This window comes from Salminus brasiliensis, chromosome 8 (assembly GCF_030463535.1).
Source record: "Salminus brasiliensis chromosome 8, fSalBra1.hap2, whole genome shotgun sequence".
Lineage (NCBI taxonomy): Eukaryota > Metazoa > Chordata > Actinopteri > Characiformes > Bryconidae > Salminus > Salminus brasiliensis.
The window spans coordinates 35,305,598-35,330,006 of record NC_132885.1 but is presented as its reverse complement, the minus strand read 5'-3'; the positions used below and the strand labels follow the sequence as shown (position 1 = coordinate 35,330,006).

General features: G+C 36.6%; 1 protein-coding gene across 1 annotated transcript in view; it reads right to left on the bottom strand.

Moving 5' to 3' along the window:
• Positions 1-23,403, bottom strand: part of mlphb (melanophilin b) — a 33,863-nt gene extending 10,460 nt beyond the window's left edge. Inside the window, exons 1-6 of the mRNA XM_072686456.1 lie at positions 23,276-23,403; positions 13,056-13,277; positions 11,686-11,825; positions 10,961-10,993; positions 7,301-7,365; positions 2,135-2,227 (exon numbers count right to left, since the gene is read on the bottom strand). Of these exons, the coding sequence (XP_072542557.1) occupies positions 2,135-2,227; positions 7,301-7,365; positions 10,961-10,993; positions 11,686-11,825; positions 13,056-13,277; positions 23,276-23,403 (681 nt within the window). The remainder of the gene's footprint in view (positions 1-2,134; positions 2,228-7,300; positions 7,366-10,960; positions 10,994-11,685; positions 11,826-13,055; positions 13,278-23,275) is intronic.
• Positions 23,404-24,409: the final 1,006 nt, after the last annotated feature.

Here is a 24,409-nt window from a genome sequence, read left to right as displayed (position 1 = left end):
TGCTGATGACACGGACACTCTAAACTCAGTGGCCACTCTGAGAACATGCTGTTTGAACTTGCAACTGACTTTTTGTGAGTAGTGTATATGTAGCTATCAGGGTTTAGCAGTATGAACAGAGTCACTAATGCTACACTTTGAATTCTAAATAGTTATTCTGTTTTTACAAATTGTGCTGCACAAACCAGGTGTTTAAGATACTATGTACTTGCATGTATGCACAGGCAATTATTTATTATTTAATGTGTGCACAGCCATTTGACATTGTTGCAGGTTAAAGGCAGGATTTATGTGCAAGCAGTCTGAGCAGGGGCTGGCTCAGTGGAGAAGCACACAAAAGAAAGACAGACATAGGACAGTACAGGAGACAACAGATAATGGATAACAGAACAAGAGATGAGACAGGGCAAACAGAAGATAGGAAAGGACCAAAGGAGGAAGACAAGAACACTATCTGGACAATGGGCTGGACACAGGACAGGATGAGAGAGAAAATGGGAGATAATACAAGAGGCAGGACAGAAGGCCTGACGGGAGACTGACCAGGAAACTGAACACTGACAGGGGAACAGGAATAGGGGACAGAGATGTACACAGACTTTAACCCAAAAATATTCTAATTATAATATCAGAATATTATATTACACTACTAAGCATTCAAATCTGTCAGCAACACACATCAAATAAAACAGCCAGTAAAGTCCTACAGTAACAGTGGAATTTCAATACTGTTAAATTGACTGTTATTAGTCCTGGATAGTGTTTACCTACACCTGTGCATGGAAGCAATTACTTTGTCAACCACTACTCTTCTGTCAAATACCACAGACACAGTATATGCAGATGCACTACCTGCATTAGTATAAACCTCTTAGTAATAATTACCTTTTCAACACCAAACAGTAGCCCAAAAACTGCCCTCTACAGGAGGCCTATAAAAATTCCTATTTCCTACTACCCCCCCCCCCCCCCCCGCACATTGTGTCATAATGTCTATGCAAGATTTTATGTTTTTTGCTTTCAGTCACATTTAAGCACACATAACATACAGCGTGTAACACACATTGAGACAGGCTGCATGTGTAGAGGGCTAAAGTAATACTCATCCTCAGGACTGGCAGAAGTCAGAAAACAGGCAGGCAGGTTCAACACAGAAAAATCCATAATCCAGATAATAAGAGAACAAGGCAGATGGCCATAACCAGAATAAACACACCACAAACACCACAAACACACCAGGAGTTGATAGTGAAACTTCACATCTTAACTAAGAGCACCCAAAACTGGGGTTCTTAAGACGTGTCCTAATTAGTCCAAACATGAACAGCACCTGTGTGCTGAAGATGAGCCACAGATGAAGGGCGGAGTTCAGCCCTAGCACACTGGAGAATTTGACCTATGCATAAGTTTCCCACTGAGGCCAGCAGAACGAGACATAACACAGTGTGGTGTGGCAGTGTAGGACCTAATCTGACCCAGAGCGGCAAAACTGTAAAAAAAAAGTTGGAGTCAGATTTAATACTTTAGATTATCATTATCAGCAGGTGTGGTTAGAGGCACTGAATTAACAGCCAATTAGGTTAATTTCTCTCATTCTCTTTAAGAGCAGAAAGCACAATGCAACATTCATTTTTGTTAATGGAAGATGATTGCAGACTTATAGCAAAAAATACTATTTTATGGATAGTGAAACAAAATACAAATTTCGAATTTTTTACAAATCAGTCATTTAGCTCAGTAATTCCAACTTTGGGTCGGGACACTGCTGCTTCACTATTTAACTTTGGTGGTGCAGACACAAGGCTGCTTGTGAGAACTGCAGGATGCTGCACAACCCCAGACATATTTGTGTAAAATCTATGTAAAAACTTTGTCAGGACTTTTCTCGCTTCAGATACCAGTTCTGTATCTCTCAGCTTGTGAAATGCATATGATGCAAATGCATATAAGCCAAGGACTGAAGCTTTAAGTACTGCAGTGGTGTGAAAGGGAATTACAATTCCTCTGTCAAGGGACCCCATGAGCAATATAAAAAAATCTTATGATGCTGCATTAAGAAAGTTTACTGTCTATGACAGAATCTAATGTAAGGAGCCCTAATAGAATTCAATATATCAGTTAAATGTATCAGTACCTTGAAAGAATGACGATAAAAGTGGATGGAGTAATCGGTCCCAAGTTTAAAATCCTGAGGATCAACTAGGAGCAGTCGTTTCCCTGTCTTCGTCTTAAGGCATACATGTAAAAAATATTTTGTTGGAGAAAAAAAAAAAAAAGAAAAATCAGAACAGCATCATTATAATTCATGTATCAACCCTGTTACACAAACACTATATTTCTTCTTTTCACTTTTTGACATAACTACAAGTTACATTGTGTCAAAATGTCTTGATGAATGGACCAAACATATATTCCAAAACAAAACAAAACTGTGTTTGTGTTTGTGTGTGCATGTGCGTGTACATAAAAAGTCATATCAGATTATTATGGCCACCTCAGCTTTGGCATCAGCCCCACTTGCTATATAGAAGCACTTTGTAGTTCTATAATTAATCATCTCTGCATACTTTGTTAGCCTTTTTTCACCCTGTTCTTCAATGGTCAGCACTTTGGTTTGGTTGATGGGTCATTCTCAGCACTGCAGTGACACATACATGGTGGTGGTGTTACTGTGTGTTGCCGTCATTTAAACTCTGCATATCACTAGCAATGTCCCCAACACTAGAAGAGTGAAGACTAGCACGTCTCCTCTGACACATGTGAAGCCAGCCACCACCTCTTGTCGAACTGCTGTCCAAGATCACACTTGGAATGATGTGGAGAAGTGCCGTCAACCCACCCCTGAGAGAACAAGACTGATGGCAAGCAGTATGACCCAGGATTCAAACCAGTGGTCCTTAGATCATGAGATGTTTTTTGAACACTGTGTTCACCCCTACCTAGTTAGTCCATCTTGTAGATGTAAAGTCAGGGACAGATGTTCATCTGTTGCTAGACAGTTTGTATTGGTCATCCTTAAGCCCTTTATCAGTGGTCACAAGATGCTACGCATAGGACGCTGTTGGCTGGATATTTCTGGTTGGAGGACTATTGGTTAATGGCATCAGGCAAAGACGCTAATATGTTTTAAAACTCTAGCAGCACTGCTGTGTTTGATCCACTCATTCCTGCACAACACACACGCTAGTGTCACTGCAGTTTTGAGAATGACCCACCAACCAATCTGTGGTGGTCCTGTGAGGTCCTGACCATTGACAAACAGGATGGAAAGAGGTTAACAAAGTGTGCAGAGAAACAGATGGACTACAATCTGTAATTATAGAACTACAAAGTGCTCCTGTATGGTAAGCGGATCATTCCTTGGTCATATACACTATATTGCCAAAAGTGTTCACTCACCCATCCAAATCATTGAAAGTGTTCCAATCAATTCCATGGCCACATGTGTAAAAAATGAAGCACCTAGGCATGCTGGGGAAGATGCCTAGGAAGACTGCTCCCATAAACATTTGTGGAAGAATAGGTCACTCTCAAGAGCTCAGTGAATTCCAGCATGGTATCGTGATAGGATGCTACCTGTGCAACAAGTCTAGTCCGGCTTCAGCATACCAAGAGATTTTGGTCAATTTCATGCTCCCAACTTTGCGGGAACAGTTGAGGAAGGGGATGGGCCCTTCCTGTTCCAACATGACTGCATATTAGTGAACAAAGCAAGGTCCATAAAGACATGGATAAGCGAGTTTGCTGTAAAAGAACTTGACTGGCCTGCACAGAGTCCTGACCTCAACCCGATAGAGCACCTTTGGAATGAATTAGAGCGGAGACTGCAAGCCAGGCCTTCTTATCTAACATCAGTGTCAAAAATTCCCAGAAATTGGCCCCACATCATGTTAAACCCTGGATTAAGAATGGGAAGCCACTCAATGCATATGCGTGCGAAGGCCGGGGAGCGAATACTTTTGGCAATGTAGTGTATATGTATATATGTGTATATATATATATATATATATATATATATATATATATATTCACACACACAAGCATTCATTCCCTTGGATGTTGTCCTTATTTGTAGCTTTTTTAATGGAATTAGAAATCATTGTGGTCAATATAATTTGGCTCTTTTTTCAAGATTTTTTGTGATTTTAATCAGGCTTGAATATCTGCATTCCTTGCTGCAAAACTACTCTGTCTCTGTCAGGCTGCACGGGGATCCGCTGTAAACAGTCCTTTTTAAAGTCCAGCTCCACATTCTCTATTGAGAATTTACCTAATTCTATAACCATTTTACCTAAACAAGCCTGTTGCTGAGAAACATCCCCACAGCATGATGTTGCCACCACCATGCTTCACTGAACGTCTTCCAGTTGAACTTGGAGTCTCCCACATGTCTTGGGCAAACTATGGTCAAGATTTAATTCTCTTTGCCACTCTTTCTTGACTGGTGAAGAATCCAACCAACAGTTATCTCAGCTCCTAAAAGTTTTTAACTCTTTCAGAGTAGTCATAGGTGTCTCAGTGGCCTCCCTCACAAGTCTCCTTTGTGCACATTAACACATGTCCCATATAATTTGTAGCCATTAATACTGACTAACCAGTGACTTCCAAGTGCATTTATACTATAATCACTTCATACATATTCACTGCACTCAGGTGATCTCCATTTCACAAATTGTGATACTATTAGTATCACTTATTTTACATAACATATTTTTATGTAGTTGACATTACTTTGAACACATATGTTTTTGCTTGACACAATTATTTTATTATATATTAATTATATATATTATTCTATTAACCATGACCCTTACTTATAAAAGCAATAAAAGGAAAACAGGGAGTGAATACTTTTTATAGACATTATGTAGACAGTGGAGGAAATAAGTATTTGAACCCCCACTGATTTTGAAAGTTTGTACTCTGACAAATAATTAAACAGTCTATGATTTGTATGGCAGCTTCATTTTAACAGTGAGAGATGGAATGTCAAAAATCTAGAAAATAAAATAATATTTAAATAAAAAATAATTTGCATTTCATTGAGGGAACTAAGTATTTGATCCCCTAAAAAACATGACTAATGTTGGCTCCCACAGATCACTGATATGCCCTAATCTCAGTGAAGTCATTACCTGCATGAGAGACACCTGTCCCAAATTGTCACCTGTGTAAAAGGCCACCTGCCAAGAGACTCCATCTCCACCATGGGCAAGACTAAAGAGCTGTCTAAAGATGTCAGGGACAGAATTGTTGACCTGCACAAGGCTGGAATGGACTACAAAGCCATAAGTAAGAAGCTGGATGAGAAGGTGACAACTGTTGGTGCAATTTTTCGGAAGTGGAAGAAGTACAACATTATTGTTAAACGACCTAGGCCTGAAGCTCCATACAAGATATCACCTTGTGGAGTCTCACTGATCATGAGAAAGGTTAAAAATCAGCCAAGAACTCCACGAGAGGAGCTGGTTATTGATCTCAAGGCAGCTGGGACCACAGTCTCCAAAAAAAAAACATTGGTAATACACTGAGACGTAATGGTTTAAAATCCTGCAGTGCACCCAAGGTTCCTCTGCTCAAGAAGACTCATGTCATAGCCCGCCTCAAGTTCGCCAATGAACATATTAATGACTCTGAGAGAGACTGGGAGAAGGTGCTGTGGTCAGATGAGACCAAAATTGAGCTCTTTGGCCTGTGTTTAGAGGAAGAAAAATACACCATCTAAAGCATGAAAAAAACACCATCCAAGCATGGTGGTGGAAGTTTTATGTTTTGAGTTTTAAGTTTATGTTTTTCTTTTAAGGGCACAGGCCAACTTCACCTCATTGACGGGAAGATGAACGGGGCCATGCATTGCAAAATCCTAAGGGGACAACCTCCTTGCCTCTGCCAGGGCACTGAAAATGGGTCATGGATGGGTCTTATAGCATGACAACGACCCAAAACATACAACCAAGGAAACAAAGGAGTGGCTCCATAAGAAGCATGTCAAGGTCATGGAATGGCCTAGCCAGTCTTAGGACCTGAGTCCCATAGAAAATCTATGGAGAGAGCTGAAGCTTTACGTTTCCAAATGAACGCCTAAAAACCATAAGGATTTGGAGATGATCTGCAGAGAGGAGTGGGCCAAAATGAACTCCTGAAGTGTGTGCAAACCTTATAAAAAACTACAAGAAACTTCTGACTGCTGTGCATGCTAACAAGGGTTTTGCCACCAAGTATTAAATGATGTTTTACTAGGGGGTCAAATACTTATTTCCTTCAATGAAATTCAAGTTCATTTTAATTTTTCATTTCATGTAATTTTCTCAGTTTTTCTTTTGATATTCTATGTGTCACTGTTAAAATAAAGCAGGCATAAAAGATGTTTCAAGAGATGTTTCATTTAGTTTTTTGTATTAAAACTTAAAACTAAAACTAAAAAGTCAATGGGGGGTCAAATACTTATTTCCTCCACTGTACACACACACACACACACACACACACACACACATATATATATATATATATATATATATATATATATATAGAGCTAAATAACAAAAAATTCAGGAGGATGTAAATCATTACATCAATTTATAAAACATCAAATCATTAATACTCTCCATGTAATTTCCCTGTACATTTTTTTTATTTCAGGTTGACTATATTTATAACACAAACACTGCTTAGATATAACTTATATGCCTGTCATACACAGTTTATTCATACATAAATAGTTATATAATATATAAATAGTACATAATAGTTATATAATGAAAATTATATGTATGTAATCATTTAGATATATTTGTGTCTGAATAGGTCAACATTAATATAATAACATGTCTGATCACTGGCAACATGTCTGGCATAAACACCTATAGCCACCCATACACACTACACAAATCTATCTATATATACACAAACACAAACTTGTTTTTAATACTATAATGTTGGTCAGCTAGAACTACACCAGACCAGCATAAATCAGTATTTGGTTTTGAACACTGATATGCTGGTCAAACAGAACTACACCTGCACCAAACCATCCTAAGTTAGTTTAGATCAGCATAATTCATCATGAACTAAGTTGTTTTTTAGTAAAGACTGAATAGTCAATGAGGAAAATTGATTTCAATTGTTACTGTATACCTATGTCTGTGACAATCTTTTGTACTGCCACACAAATGCATAGTCATTTTTGTACCAATATCAATACCAATTTTAAAAGTCTCACATTTAAGAAATAAGATAATAGCCCAAGCAGAGACTTCGAAATAATGCATTCCATAAATGTAAATAGATGTAAGTGTAGTACCAGTCTGTAGTGTTCCCTCCCCAAGTTTTCTGAGTGTTCATCCTCTTGACTGCAGAGCGAATTACCTGTATGAAGGAAATAATGCTAAGTCATGTATTACACTGCATATGCACAATGCTTCAGTATTCATATTGCTGTAAAAGCCGAGAGTTGCTTGCAGCTAATTATTTTCCCAATGACTGTTGGTGCTACTCAGAACTCTCAGATGGTTTCCTATTTCTAACAAAGCGCTTTTGCCAGCATCCAGGCTGCTTTGCCAGCATCTAATTTTGTCGTAGGATTTGTCCTCAGTGTTGATAAATTTGGGCTAAATTTGGGTGTGTTCAAGTCCAACCCAAATCTTATACTCTTTATTTAGCCAATAAATTATTTCTGAGGCAGTAATCAATTGGAGCATGTGGGGTGGATATGGCTTTAAGCTGCAGGAAGGTATCTTTGCAAGAGCATTTGCTTTGGTTCATGGTTAATTTTGTCTGAATCTTCATATGTCAGTCTTCCTGTTTTTTAGTTATGTAAACACCTTGAATGTTTTTTTTCTTTTATGCAAGTTAAACAGCAAGTGTTTTAACTATTTAAGCTAAATGGCTAATTATGTGTAATGGATAACAAAAGTCACAGTTTGTTTGGAGCATGGTTTGGACCTCCTGGTTCAGTATGATTTCGGCACAATGAGAAAATTATGGAATTAGAATTTAATAATCAATATGGAATATAACTGGATATCAGTGCAGTGCTGATATAACTAAGCTGATATGATAATTTTTCATGATAGCCTAGCAATGAAGTCACAAAGGCAAGTACAACTTTTTCTGCATCATGTAGGGATAAGTATTTCATAGCAATGTTACAAATATGTAGAAACGCTGCCCTGGTAATATTACCAATGTATTGATCAAATGAAAGATCTGAATCTATTATGCCAACCAGATTTTTAGCTGCTGAACATGACAACAAGATATTAGCTGCTGAACCAGGTATAACAGATGGAGGGAGAACCTCTGTTTTTTCACTGTTTAGAAAGAGGAAGTTACACAACAATCAGCATTTCACATTTTACACAGTCTTCAATTGTCTTTAGTCAAGGTTTATTATCAGGATTGGCTGATAGTGATGTTATGAAAAATAAATTTGGGTAAGTAACATGTAACATGCCCTTCCTTCCTAACTTTCTATAAATAACATCTGTACCTTGTGCATGTGTCTATGACAAAGTTTTTGCAATTGCTGGAAGACGCCTGTGAGACGTGAGCGCCTGTTCACTGTATTGCCTACCTCTGCCTGTCTTGTGTGCAAGCTTTCTTAAACTTTAGCAGGCTGCTTCTCTGAGGATTTGTTCTCCCTGGCTTCCAACCCAACATTCCAACTCTCTTTTCAGGTTCTGCCCTGCTCGTATCTGCCTTCTTGCCTGCCATCCCCTGCCTTCTCTCCACGTGGACGTTTGCTTTCCCCTAGGTTGGGCCTTCGAAAGTTTGTTTCCCCAGTCGAGGCATAAGTTATTCATGCCTGCCTGATCTTCAACTCCGCCAGCTCTAACAACTCTAAACACAAAGACAGCCAGCATTACCTGCTTAAATGACTGTCGCCGAGTTGCTCTAACCCCTATTATAAGGAAGTGCATTGAGAGGCTGGTTAGAGGCCTCATCTGTTTCTCAATACCTGCCACACTGGACACACTTTTCACTCGTGGATGTTGCATAATTTCCTTCTCCTAAACAACGACAAAACAGAGGGGTCTCCTTTTGGGTCTAAAAGACACAATAAATAAATTCTTTTTCTTTGTCATACCTGGTTCAGCCGCTAAAAATCCTCGAATCAGATCTATGATTTGAACACGTATGTAATATTTCTAAAACATTGCACACATTGCTCACATTGCCAAGCTACATTATTCCATGGTGCAGAAAAAATAGTACATGCCTTTATTACTTCCAGTTCATCTTCGTATTGATTATAAAATCCTTGTATTGGCATATAAAGCCCCACACAGATTCGCTCCTGATTACAAGATCTTGTTTCCTATTACGAAGAATCACAATTACTTAGATCACAAGGTGCTGGCTTCTGCAAAGTGGTTTTGTTCCAAAGAGCACTAATTTTTTAAAGTGCAAGTGTATCAAATCCACTTTTCATGTCAAGTGTCATAACAACAGATAACAACATAAATACACTTGTGATTGATGTAATATACTAATACTATTTATTAACATAAAATGATTATGTGCTAAATAAATAAAATAATTATATTTCAAACAATAAACCGTACAATAAATCTGCACTTCAATTTTTTTCTGCCCCAATTTAAATTGTGAGCCAGTAAGAAAGCCCTGAACTGCTTAAGGTTTATCTTGTTATTGTGACTTTAGATCTAATTTCTAAGTAACTCATCTCATTATTTCAAATTATCTTGCCATCTCACCTTAATACAGGAATTCAGGGAGATGCTCATAAATAAGACTGAATCAAGACTGAACGAAGCCTCATATAAATATAGTATAGTATAGGTGCTCAGAGCTGGTGCAACGGTGCATCAGGATTATAAGGTATAGTATGGAATAAAATATGGAATATGATATATATGAATATTTATTATATTTTATACATAATCAATGACAATATAAAAGCAAAAACAATCAGGGCAAGATTATTTTTTAATAAAGTATTTATTGTATTGTATGTGGTTTTATTGTAAAGGTATTTGTTTTAAAGGCTCTGAAAATAAAATATTTATTGGTTGTTGGTATATTCTACATTATTCTATCTATCAGCAAAGATATTTACAAAAATATTTGATTTAAATCTTTTGCAGTGTAGTGTGTTTTTCAAATATGTCCAATTTATTGACAGTTATGTTTAATTACTTTTTTTTTACATAGTATTGTCAGTATTCTGTATTATACTGAGACCAGCTGCACACCCTTCTCCCACTGATACCAGCCCAATGACCATGGTAAAATCTTACCATCATAACTGATATTATATTGTAGTATGCTGTAAGTTATTATTGTGATTATCATATTATTTTGCACACCTGAGCAGTAGAACAGTCTATGTGGTTCTGTGACTTTTATTAATAATTTATAAATTCTTCAGACCAGGAGGATGATGGGTCCCCTGTAAGTCTTGTTTCCTCCCAAGGTTTCTGCCTCCACCTCTGTGGGAGTTTTTCCTTGACACCATCACCTTTGGTTTCACCAGTTGTAAAAAGCGTTATACAAATAAATTAGATTGGATATTATGTGCATTATTTTCTACACAGTGGGTCAGTTTGGGTGTACTTTGTGGTTGGTTTTGATGGAAATTCAACCTCAGTAACTCTGACCTTACATGAATGCGCATAACATCAGTATAGGAAATTCCACTGATAATAGTCTGCTCTGATAAAAATAAATCATTATATGAATATTCTGTCAGCTGGTAATGTAAAATACAAACTATTTTAATCTAAATTAATTGTTTATCAAAATGACAATCCTGTCTGATCATTGTTCTTGATTTAATGATCATATGTCTCTGAGACTGTAAAATGTGCTAGATTGTTACTTAAAGTCTTGTTTGCAGTCACTATACTGTCCTAAGATGCAGTTCAGAAAATGTGGAATTAAAAATTAGTTTATTTACATACATTTAAACATACAGAATGTACATTATTATACAACTTACTGTGAACATCAGGCATGCAATAAGTGTCATCCTCTGGAGATATACAGACAAATAACAGTTAATAAAAAAAACAGTTACCATCATAATATATCCATATGTGTACTGGAGTTTACTTTTCGTATGTGTAATGGTTTTTAAAAATAACTGGAATCCCCTTAAGGCTGACCTCCTCTTTCAGGCCAGTTCTTCAAGCTTGAAAACTGAATAAAGAAGGTACACTTGGTTCCAAGCACACACAGACAGAGAGGCATGTGACTGCGAGAATCACATGGATAACTAGACAGAGCCAAGTTGCTGCTTTTCAGAATCTTTTACCAAATCCCTTGAAGTGAGGAGGATTTGACATACGCTATATTTGCTATATGAAACTTCCTTTAATGAATTGAAAATGGTCAATAGGTTTATGTGCAATAGATACAAATAAATATAACACAAAATAGAACACAAACAAGGCTAAAAGTACATTCAATGAGGAATGGAGAAAAATCCTCTATAATTCCTTTGCTCTGTAGTTTAATTGTTCTAAATTGGCTAGTCACATGAATTCTCTTACACACAATTAAATAGATTTCCTGGTATCAGCAGACATAGCGTGTTTTAGTTAACCTTTCCATATCATGTGAGAAATCTCAGTGTTACATCATATGCAGTACATCTTTACAAACTGTTATTATAACTGTCTTATTTTCAGATTGAGCCCTACCTGAGATGCACTTGAGACGTACCTCTCAAATCAGTTTGGAAACAGGTTTGCTCTTCGTTCAGTCTCTTGTAGAGTGACTTCAACACTTTTGCGCTGCCAAAACGTTTAAAGCGAGAACGCACATTTTCATGGAACCATTCCAATGTACCAATTTTCAAGAGTCTACAAAGGAAGAGTTAACATAAGTTCCTGGTATACATTAAGGATTCTATATGACTGCATACAACACATTTTGGGAATATAGTCATGGCCAAAATTTTGGCACCCCTTTTAAAATGTATTTTTTGTGTTGTAATTTTTGGAACAACACAAACAAAGCTTGATAAAAGCTGATATCCTTCTATAAAGAATGGAGAAGTTGACTTATTCTTTGCATCTGTGTACTGCACTTAACATGGAGAGAAGAAAGCAGAGCATGTATGGACACTCACAACTACCTCTAAGTCCATCTCAAGAGATCTTAACATTCCTGTGTCAAACGTCATTAAGAAGTTTATATTCCATGACATTGCTAGCTGACTTCTCTGGACATGGATGGAAGAGAAAAACTAATGGAGGATTGCATCAAACGATTTTTGGATACGTGTTAGCTACCTAAACCTCTATCAGCTTCCAAACAAATTCAAATCTGTTTCCTAATCTTCCCTCCATGTCCCTCTATGTTTTCCAAAAAAACTGCTAAAATCTGAGATATCAAGAGTGAAGCCTGCTTTCAAATACTGAATGATGGTCTGCACTGTATGTTAACTTAAATTGATTTAATTATCTTTTTTAAAAAGTGTTTACATAAGCAAGTCTCAATTGGCAAATGCACTCAATTGATTAACCAATATGTTTAAAAGGCTAATTAAGATCTGTTTGGAATAAGCATTAGGACAAATATCACACCAGCAATTATGATTAACTAACTTTCTGGAAAAGGATTATAAACAACATAACTTGGTTCAACCTAACAGAATAAAAAACAAATGAGAGGAGAAATATGATTCTGCTGCTCTGTTATGAGTTAAAGGAGTTAAAATGTAACCTTGATGTTTGTGTCAAGCACTGAAACTGCCTGTGAATGTTGATATAGTTTGTTTGCAAAATATTTATTCTATTGTTCGTTTGACTTACAAAACAGTACAACTGCTTCTTTATTTACAAACCATAGTTCTTATTCAGATATTTTGATGGGTTGTTAATAAGATCAATGTAAAACCCCCCTCATAACACATCTGCCTAATTTAATGAAAGGCTTGATTATGTTAAGTGATAAAAATTGCTTGCTACCCAGGTTTTGGCAAAACATTCAACACATTCGCTGAGAGTGTTTGTTCTTTGCCCCACAAAAACTAAAACAAGAGACTAAGGATGAGATTAAGAGAATATGAGATCTGGCTTTTAACTTACCTGGCCTTTTGGCATGGTTCACAGACCCAGCCATGCTCTTTTTTGTTGAATCGGCTGCAGACCTTGCACACAAAGAGTTTGCAGTCCAAGCATTGGTGTTTAGTATTGAGTAGGAACTTGAAAGGCTGCAGGCAATGTATGCAGAGTGAGTCGCTGAGGTTGGACTGGTAGCCCAGCAGCTCTCTTTTTGTGTCTTCTTTCACTATTTTTGACTTCAGGTCTCTGCAGGGAAAGAAGGAATTAAGAGACAAAGGTATATTGGGAACACTATGTGGTACCATTACAGTATATTAGTATATACCCAAAATTCTTGAAGGTTTTAAAGGAAATAATGAAGAAAATAATGATTGGACATTACTCACCTGAAGTAAAATAATTAATCCCTAAAATCCCTAAAATCACAGCTTCAAAAATTTTAATGTTCCACTGACTGGAGAACAGCATCTATATGATGGCCACTCTGGGCTTGGCATGCGCTGCATGTCATGTTTGTGTAACATTTGTTATAGTACTGTATCACCTCACATTCGCTTCTTTCACTTTCTGTGATGGTTCTGCTATAACTCTCATTTTGTCCAGAAATGCATGTGTAAAGCCTGTCCTGGTTATATTACATGATAAAAATGCTTTATTTAGTGATTTTAATGTGCTTGATGTAAAGTAAAAAACATTTTAATTATACTGTAGTAATGCAACAGAAAGATTTATTAAACACTTATTAGGTGTTCAGTATATCTCATGTAAAGTGAAAACTAAAAATGGCAATTATTAAACATTATTACAGTTTTCCTTAGTAATTGTAATACACCTGACCAAATCAATGATTGAACAGAACAATTTTGCAATTTGCTCTTAACTATAATGAACATACTTTTAGATAAAAGAAAGGTAATATAAAAAAATGTAAAAGTTTTATTTTTTATCTATATTTTGTCCAATCAGCTAATAAGCTCTTACAGAAATGACACATAAATAAATCCAACTCCTAAGTCAAGAAAGGCAGAATACAAACTTTATTTTTCTATAAAGTTCTCAAAGGATATAAAGACTAAGGCACTATGCAGTATAATGTGTTAGCCTGAGACAGCCAGCATCTCCCCAAAGCAGTCTGAATGCATCTGATTCTGTCTAATATACTAATATACCTAATATACTGTCCTTATCTCCTTCATCTTGATGCTGTAACCCCTATGCATATTTCTTTATCATAAAATTTACTTGCTCGGACCCGCTTATCTCTAAGGCAAGGGTCTTTTTCGAGAAAACCAGGTACCTTCCAGTTTCGCTTATGTCCAGATCAAATGCATGTCCCTTTTAAAAAAGAGTGCTGACACCTGCAGAACTGAAGATAGCAAATGTGCTGACACTCACAGAACTGAGGATAGCAGTATCCTGCCAAAACTCTCCTTCACCCTATATTACAACCCCTCCTCATGCAGATTTGAGTGCATGTCTCATGCTAAGGCCTATTAGTGTGATATTGACTTTTTTTATATACTTAAATGCATAATAAACCATCATTTGTAATAATCATTGTTTTTTTTTTCATCTAAATATACTATTTTCTTTTGACAATATACTTAAAAGCAAACAAAGGCAGCTAACCAACTAGTGTGCAAGAAGTATGTTTCAGCCAGATATGAACATCAATGCAGTAAGCACTGTCCTAATAGGTAATAACTCAAACAATCACCGAACATAGCTAACTAACAATACAGAATGTGGGCCAGTAGTAGTACATTATTACTCACATGAAATGAATAAATAAAAGTCTTACTAACTTACAAGCAAGTTTATGTTTATTTGTCAGCCATGTCTTTAATTTGTTCATTCAATGCTTATTATTCATGTAAGTTTTATTAAGTTTATCAATATCATTAAAGCATTATACATGCATTGTCTTTTGACACATTTTGATGTATTGTTGCCATTAGTTATGAACAACTTTCATACAAATCTGTAAATGTTTGTTTATTGTAGTATGATAGTATGTCAAACATACACACTTGGACAAAATTATTGGTACCCCTTGGTTAGTGAAAGAAAAACCCACGATGGTCACAGAAATAACTGACAAAAGTAATAATAAATAAAAATGCTATGAAAATTAACCAATGAAAGTCAGACATTGTTTTTCAACCATGCGTCAACAGAATTATTTAAAAAAATAAACCCATGAAACAGGCCTGGACAGAAATGATGGTTAGCTGTTTAGCTGGTTTAGCTGTTTTTTTATATTTTTTCTTTCATCTAATGAAATGAAAGATAAAATATACCTTAGGAGTTAACCCACATAACCCACTTGCAAAACAAACTACATATAGGCTGACAGTGCAGAAATCTAGAGCACTTCATGCTTCAATCTGCTGACAAGGTTTATGGCCATGCTGATTTCCTTTTCCAGCAGGACTTAACACTGCCCACAGTGCCAAAACTATGGTGCTGGACAATGCTGGCCAATCAAGCACAGTAATATTATGGTGCTTGATTGGTCAGCATTGTCAAGAGGAAGTTGTGAAAAACACAATCTAGCAATGAGGATGGGCTTAAGGCCACTATCAAATCAACCTGGGCTTAATCACATCTCAGCAGTGCCACAAGCTGATTGCCTCCATTTCACATTTATGTAGTAATTTGTGGTATAGGAGTCCCAACCAGGTATTGAGTGAATAAATTAACATTCCGGTCTGTTTTATCTCATTGAAATATTCAAATAATTTAATTCAAAAACCAAGGCTTGAAATATGTCACGTGTAATTAATATAAAATATGAGTTTATCTTTTTAAAGTAAATTATGAAAAAACAAACCCTTATCATTAAGTTCTAATTTTATGAGATGCACTAGTATAAGTCTATTTGTTTTTTTCCAAGCTACTGTAGAACTCTAGTTGTGGGAGCATCTGGTGTTGACTGCTAAATGAATTATGACTGAACTTCCTCCTGTACTCCTTTTACAGCAACAGAGAAAGAGCTTTATAACACTGGAATGTCTATCCAAATGGACAGCAAAGTCTGGCTAATCGCTGGCCAAATTCTGTGATCAGTTATGTAAGCACTGTGAGCACATATTTCCCCATCTTAACAGAAATGTTGGCATTTGAAGAAAAAAAAACATCTCCAAAAGTGCTCATCAATTTAAACACACGTAAAAACACATAAAAACACGTAAAATATTTGCTTTTCAAAAAGATGGAGCTTCACAGCAAATTACTTCATGTGTGCATGCTTTTGAGACATGAGAACATCAGCATTTTTCCAGCTGAGACACAGCCTCCAAAATATCCTTTGCCATCAGTGTTCTCATGTGTCTCCTCATGAGTGTTTTTATTGTAATGAAGTATTTGACTGTTAAATTGATGTTTGAGGTTTAAATGAATGCAGTATTTCAGGGAAGAAATCAACAAAACAATATTTGAACTTGTTAAAGCTAAATTATTTTTCCTTAAAATAACAATAATAGAGAGAATAGCCAGTAGTTGGTGTTGCACAACAGATAAGACCACTGTTCACCTGCCAGTGAACTGCCACACCACGTGGGAGACTGGGGTTATAAGAGTCCTTGGGCAAGAATCCTAACACTACATTGGCCCACCTCTGTAATAATGAGTACCCTTGTAAGTCGCTCTGGATAAGAACATCAGCTAAATGCTCTAATTGTAAATGTTCCCAAAATCCACTCAAAAAACAATTTGGTTAATTCAAAATATTTTAATATATTTTATTATTTTAATATAATTTATTTTGTTTATGATCTTAAAGCCTAAGTAAGTCTTTCTCAATTTAAAATCAGGAGTTGAGGATGGTTTTCAGTACTAAATAGTACTAAAATAGAAACTTGTGTGTGGAATTTAGCAAAATGCTTTCCTTTTTAACTGATAAAAGTTCATGTCATGTCAACAACCCTAAAAACAGAGAGATCTTTCCACTACAATAGATGGAGATAATTACACTTATTTAATCCTCAACACCTTGCATAGTTAATTTGGTTCACTAAAAACTAGCGGTACTAGTGGTTAATCAAAAAACTTAATCTTGATTCATGTGAGCTACCTTATAGACCTGCACATACAAATGTAAAATACTGCATGTCACAACGTCCTGTTTAGGGACCTCTACTATATGAAACTCCCTGCATGTGCCATTAGCCACATGAGCCAGAAAACCTCACCAGCCTGCTCAATTCATCTCCTTAATAACATTGATTACTGCATAGATTCTCAAGCCATTACTGCTAACATAAACTAATTGTCATAAGGTCTTCGCATATTCATGTTAAAATGTAAAGGTGCACATATTTGTCATTGTAATGTGTCCACATTTAACCCGTCTGTGGTAGTGAACACACACAAACACAGAGCAGAGAGGGTAAAGGGCGTTGCTCAAGGGCCCAACAGTGGCAGCTTGCCGAGCCCGGGAATCGAACCCACAATCCTGTTATCAACAGCCCGGCACTCCGCTGGGCCACCACTGCCCTCTTTCTCCCATTATAAGACTTATAACAAACATTGGTAAATTCTCATCACACTTCTGTGTGAGAACTTCTGTTAATTTTTCATTACTGTATATCAAATACCAATTTATTTATTTCTTCATGCTTTTGTTGTGTTGTTTATTTTGCTATCTGGTGTCAACCAGAGGAGGTGTCAACCAAAATGTCTTCCCCTCTCTTGTGTTTTTCCTTGCCACTGTCACTGCTAGCACTCCCAAGTTTTATAAATTTGGCTGTGTAGTTATAGCGAACTGTGATTCTTTGTTGGAGAAAAACTGCATTAAAATGAAGTTTCCACTGATCTATTTTTAGCTTTTCTTTGCTTTGGAATGCACTTTGAAAAAAATGAGGCTAAAACTTTGTCATGTGATGTTGCTCAGCATGTTAAGGGGCACAAATCCTATTATCTTCTCAAAAATGAGTGGAATGTAGATACACAGGCTCACTTACATAGAACTTTAAAAGCTAGGGAAGACTACATTTTTAAGACGGAGCAGTGCAGGAAAAAGAGTTTTGGCTAATTTTGTAGCCAATAATCTTTATTTCATTTATTTCCTTTTTGTGAAATAGCCATTTTTGCTGACATGGTTTATGGTAAATAATAATAGACTTGGACACTGTTGGAGGTATGCCATTCATTTAATGCTAGCAAGTAGGACACATTGAAAACCAGCAAAATTAGATTTCAGGTTGTCTGAAATCAAACATACCATTTTTTCATATGTTTTTGAGGCTACAGTTTGTAGTGTTTAAAAATTCAATTTCAGTGTCTGATTTGATTTTTGATCATTCATCCACATAACTCCTAATATAGTGTGCCTATATTTGTTTTAATTTTTCTTGACATATAATATTTTTTTCTGATACACCAGTAATCTGGAAATGGACTTGGTTGGAAATGGAAATGGTTCACATCTGACTTTACTGAGAACATACCTGGCCTCAGAAATGGCCCACTTCCAATTTAATAAAGTCACATGAACAAACCATGTGTGTCATGGACATCTAAACAAGGTGGAATCCAAAATGGCTCCCTCCTCCCCCCTGTTAGTGCACCAAAGAACAGCTTGGACAGTGGAACAAGTACATGAATTAAGATAGATTCCATTCAGATGTTCCATTCACAGGGAAACAAAAGCAATGATTTTGTGCAATAAAGTATTGAAAAAAAAATAGCCATTTTAAGCATTTGTGAACTATTGCTTGTTTGAACACTAGGACGTTTGTTGTCACCTGGTCTCCAGACATGCCTATGGTCTCAGAGTCTCCGGCCCTGGCTCCTGGATTCCTGTTCTCAAGTCAGTCCCCATTACTGTTCCAGGTCATATGCAGGATCTGTTCAATTCCTGTTCCTGCTTTTAAGGGCTCAGTTCCTTAAAAGATCCAGTTCCAGTCCCTGTTACCATAGCTCCACTCCTGGCCATTTCAGTTACTACATAGGACTTCTAGATTTGTGCCCAGAGTTCATGTGATATTTATGGTATCTTAATACTATAATGTTGATTTATTTGTTATGTTTTTTATGAAAATGCTATATGTTTTTGTTTGGATACTGACATTATAGTTATAGTTAAAATATCATAGGCCTATGTGTGTTAGCCTAGTCAGGCTAGTGTGAGTACGAACTAGTGTTTTTTTAGTTTGTACTCAGCCTAGGTCCCATGTATATGAAGATGTATTTGACCTTAGGTTGTTTGTGATTTAATTGCTTTTTTGATGCCAATAAAATGTCAGTGTTACCCTGTGTTGTTAAGCCAGTATCACTTTGATTATGTAAGCCAAGGTGACTTTTAACAATAATACCAGGAAATAAAGCCACAAGCAGCATTTCCCAGGGTCCAAGCACTTATTTGCCCAGAGAGGCCCAATTTGTCAATATGGGAGCATTCCTGAGACAGAAGCCACATTATGTGTAGTTTGTGTACATGCAGCATGTAAAACCTAGGTCCTGGTATTCCTAAGCAGTCAGTGTGAAGTTGGAAGGTGGGGGGAGGTGGCTGCTGATTAGAGCTGCAGGAATGTTGGGGGATGGGTGAAACTAAAGATGATGACCCAGAAGTCAAGGGCAGATAATCATGAACCTACTGGCACCATGCCTAATGCCAGGTGTAGGGTGTAAATCCCCCAGCACTGAGCTGTGGAGCTGTAAACCTGTGTTCTCTCATTTGAGAGAAGATGGTGTAACATCCCAACTATATCCATACAGTGTGTGTATGTGCGTGTGAGTGTACGATGAAAAGGACTAAACAGTTTGTGTGTATGTTTACGTACATGTGTGCATTCCTGCTTAATCCTGATATATGAAATGTGATGAAATATAATTATGCTTGTATGCATGTTTGTGTGTTAGATGTCAACATGGTGAGCTCGAGCACCTTAGCCTTTCTGTGTGTCTGTGCGTGTGTATATTAGACATCAACATGTTATTTAAGCACCTGGGCTTTCATGTGTTTGTGTATGTGTTTACGCTCCTGTGTGTGTAAACTCTTAAATAGAGACTAATTCTGATCCAGGACGGCATATAGTAGCATCATATGGATTTCCGTGACAATAGGACAACCTTTGGTTGTGTAACAGTTTTTTGCTTATTATAGCAGCACCTAGCATTGCAGTTCCACCTAGCAATGCAGTTCCAACAAACTGACAATCATCTATGACCCCCCTAGGTTACATGCTGTTGAAGTTGTAGAACAATCAGTCAAAGCATGTTTGAGTTGTATTCGAATGATTTTTGCAATATAAGCTCCACCCATGTTTCTGGGCGGGGCCTGGATGCTACACACTGTTGAAATTCCGTAGTTTTTTGAATAACTATTAAAGGTAAGGTGCAATTTGCACATTATGTAAATTTGCTCAAAATCTTTGTGGGTGGAGCTATATAGTTTTTGATGCTTTTTTGTAGAACATGAAAGAAAAAGGAAGAAAACCGCTAACAAAAGCACCTTCTGTGCTTGGACCCCTAATAATCATGATCAGCTTTTGTACAGCATATTTCATACATAAATGCAGGTCAAAGTAAAGATAATGTGAACACAGTCACAATTTTCACAAAATCACATTTTTCATGTCCAGCCAAGTGAAGAGCCTGTTGAACCGTGTCAGACCTTTAGAATTGGATGATGATTATTCACTAGTATGAGTTAGGACATGAGTACTTTACATGAGTGACATTATATTCACTAACATTTATTCCCTAAAGCCAAAGTGGGGAGAGGCGGGGCTGCCATCAAAGGTGAGCCAGTAGTCTTTAAAAATCTTAAGGAATTCTCAATTCAAAGTACGCCATGTTCGTACTATTGTAGTGTAGTTTGAGTACAAACTGCTGAGGACAGAAGATTGCTAGCTGAGGTTATATATAAATAGCAAAGCACTTTTGTAAGTCGCTCTGGATAAGAGCGTCTGCTAAATGCCCTAAATGTAAATGTAAAGGTAAGAATGTTGTATGATAATGTCGTACCATATTTCTTATTAGGTAAGAAAATATTACTACAGTGAGATGGGTCCTGGTCAGTGAGATTAAACCTAATTTGAGAGCAATAAACATGGAAGCAGTGTGCTGCTGCTGCTGCTGCAAAAAACAGCTAACAACCTAAGAGGAAATCAACTGAGACTTTTGGACCAATTAAAAAAAAACACATTTCCAAGGTAATGCCAATGGAACAAGTCCTGCGCTGAGCAGTGTGTTCTTAGCAGTGGAGGTTAGTCCTGAGAGTTAAAACAGAGGAGACAGACGCTTCAACATATATCTGAATAGAAAACTAGTATATAGCTTACCTGTCCACAAAATCTTATGTTGATTACTAATGTATTGACATGAACGTGGCGTGATTAAGGTGATTGTATTATGTTCTTCATCTCACAGTGCCTTTTACTGTTTCTTTTATTTAACTGAAAAACCTCTGTGCTGAAATGTGCAATTGATGTGATCAAGGAGATGGTCAAGACTGAACAGTTGTCACTGGAATGTAATATAAGATTTTCTAAAAATAGTACTTAATAATAGTTCAACAATAATTCATTAGAACAAGCCACCAAAAAGTAGTTTGGCTTCCTTTTTGTACCTAAATATGTATTGTCTCAAGAATTGCAGCTTCAAATGACCTGCCTTTGATGAAGTGTCTGGATTTGATCCCTTGCTAAGCTGCCACTGGCAATGTAGGACTTCCATGCAAAAGCTGTCTAATATATATGATCTAAGAATTGGCATGCTGCCACGGCCCCGTTTTGGCTTACCTTGAAAATGTCAGGCCTCTGAAGTATACAGGTTTTATCCCTGTCTGAGCTATCATGCCAAAGTGGGAAATATATGTAACCAATGTGCAGTGGATTACATGAACAGTCAAGTTAGGACACCCAGTAAAAAACCTTAAAAGTCTTTTTTATATATTTGAACATATAGACGTTTGATTTTCACTTGAAAAATATTAAGAGATGGAGATAGTATAATTAAACTCATACAGCTGAAGAAATGTCTTTTAAACACCTCCTTATTGTTTACTTCTTCAAATGTTGTTTGTTGTTGTGTAGCTGTTGATGATTAGAACAGTATTAGAGGCAATTTTGATGGAGCCTGTTTTATTTAACCTCAGACATTTAGTTTGAATTGCTCTTGATTGGTAAAATGAGTGTTATTATCAAGATGAGATCCAAAGAGCTAAGAGTAAGACTAAAGTTTTCCAGAGAACACTGTGCTTTGGACAAATGAATTAAAAGATTAAACATTTAGATACAGTAACAGAGGACATGTTTGGCATAAACCAGACACATAATTTGAGCACAAGACCCCTTATATCAACTATGAAGCATGGAGGTGGAAATGTCATGGTTTCAGGTTGCTCAGGCTGCTGCAGTAGGGCCTGGACAGCTCCCCAGCATAGAACCCAGTAGGAATTTGTTATTGTATAAGAGGGCACTTAAGGTAAATGTGACACCACGCTTTTTGGGTAAAACTGGTTACAGCTCTACATGTGAACAAATTGCCATATGAATTTATTTAAAAGTAAATATTAATTATAGTATTCTTTGCCAGGGTTTCCCAGTGTGATTTAAGGCACTGCTTATGGGTGGCAAAAGCACCATACGCAGGTCATGTGGTACTTTCATAACATAATCATCAGTGTGGCCTGTACAAAGACTTGCCCACCCTAAACGTTGCCAATCCTTTTACAAGGTCTCAGGCCTGAGGCATGTCACTAATTAGGAGTGTCAGCTGAATCAAATTTCCAATAGTTTTTTTTTTCATTCTCTTATAACATTGTATTGTACTAACACTCATCAAACAAGGGTTTCTCTTAAGCAAATGTCTAACATTCAAAAGAAAATCAAGCATTTCCGGCTTGCAGTTTCTACAGTACAGAATGTTATTTATAAAAGGTAGGTGGGGAACCCTTTTCATTTTTCTACTTCTAATGGTAGGAAGGCGTCAATCAGCTTTGTTTGTCACAATGTTGTATTGTTTTTACACAACGTGGTGACACACATATCCGACACGAACGAAACATTACCATTATCATCATTGTGTTTTTCCCTGAGTGAATTTCCCTGAGAATTTCCATTCATGTGAGGTCTGTTCCAAAACTAGTCTATGAAATGTTTAGCTTTGTTTGATCACATATTTACAAATCAAGTCCCACATGACTGTTACATGACATTTACAGTTATGTGCAGTTTGTATTTTGTTTATTTTGGTTACATAAGTATACCTATATTTTATATTAATGTAAGTCTTACCCCAGTCTCTCCTCTTCTTTTTTACGGAGGTTGAAATCCCTCTGGATCACCTGCCATACATGCCTGGCCTCTTCATCTGTGAGTCTGGAGAGGTCCAGTTTTGTCCCATCACTCATAGTGGGCATCATCATAATCTTCTACCAGCTATAAAGAGACCTAAAAAGACATTGACACAACTTTCCATATTGCTAATTTTTCTAGTACAGACCTAGTTACACTATGTGCAGTGCCACAGAGCTGAATGAAGTCATATTGATGTGTGTGCAAGTGACTGTTGTGTCTCATTCAAAAGGGTATTTATTTCTAAAGTCAAACTGAGTTTTTTTTTTGAAAATAAGAATGACAAAAATAATAAGAACTTTTTCATTTATTAAATAGAATTAAATAGAAAACAAAAAAAAGTTGTGCAAACTAGCTACCTATGTATTCTATTTATTTATTTTTAGCTTTACGCATGTGTAAGCAAATTAATACAATTAAAGAAACTTGCTTAACAGTTGGCGGACATTTCTATGGTACACTCTGACTCCACAAACCAGTGAATAGAGGAAACAATGGATTTAAATAAATACCAGCAAATTCTAAAAGCAAAGATCTCTTACACTGTGAAAAAAAACAGAGGAAGACCCCAAGAGACACAAGCAAAGGTTTGCCATTTACTTCACAGCCCCCCAACCTAAACATCACTGAAAATCAGACCACAAAAGAGCAGTGCATAACAGCGGCCCAAGAATCTCAAAGAACTAGAAGGAAGAGAGGGTCAAAATTCCTCAACCAGTAGCTGAAAGACTTAACTATCTACAAAATGCTGTTGAAATACATAAATAGTATAAAGGGTTTTTTAGTTTTTATTTGTAAAACACGTAATTAGCTTGAAAAACAAAACAATTTGTACTGTACAAAAACAGTCTAACAGAATAATGTAATTTCCTCATTACAAACTACAAATAGAATTCTTGCAGTGAAAGGCTGAACATGAACAGAGCGAGTAAGGATTCTTTCAGGGAAATGGTTATATATAGAACCATTTGGATATTTGAACAGTTCTTTGTTCCTGTTCTTTTAACAGTTGTTCTTTTAACAGTTCCTGGTTAAAGCATTGTTCAGATTGGTGAAACCTATTGCAGATGATTC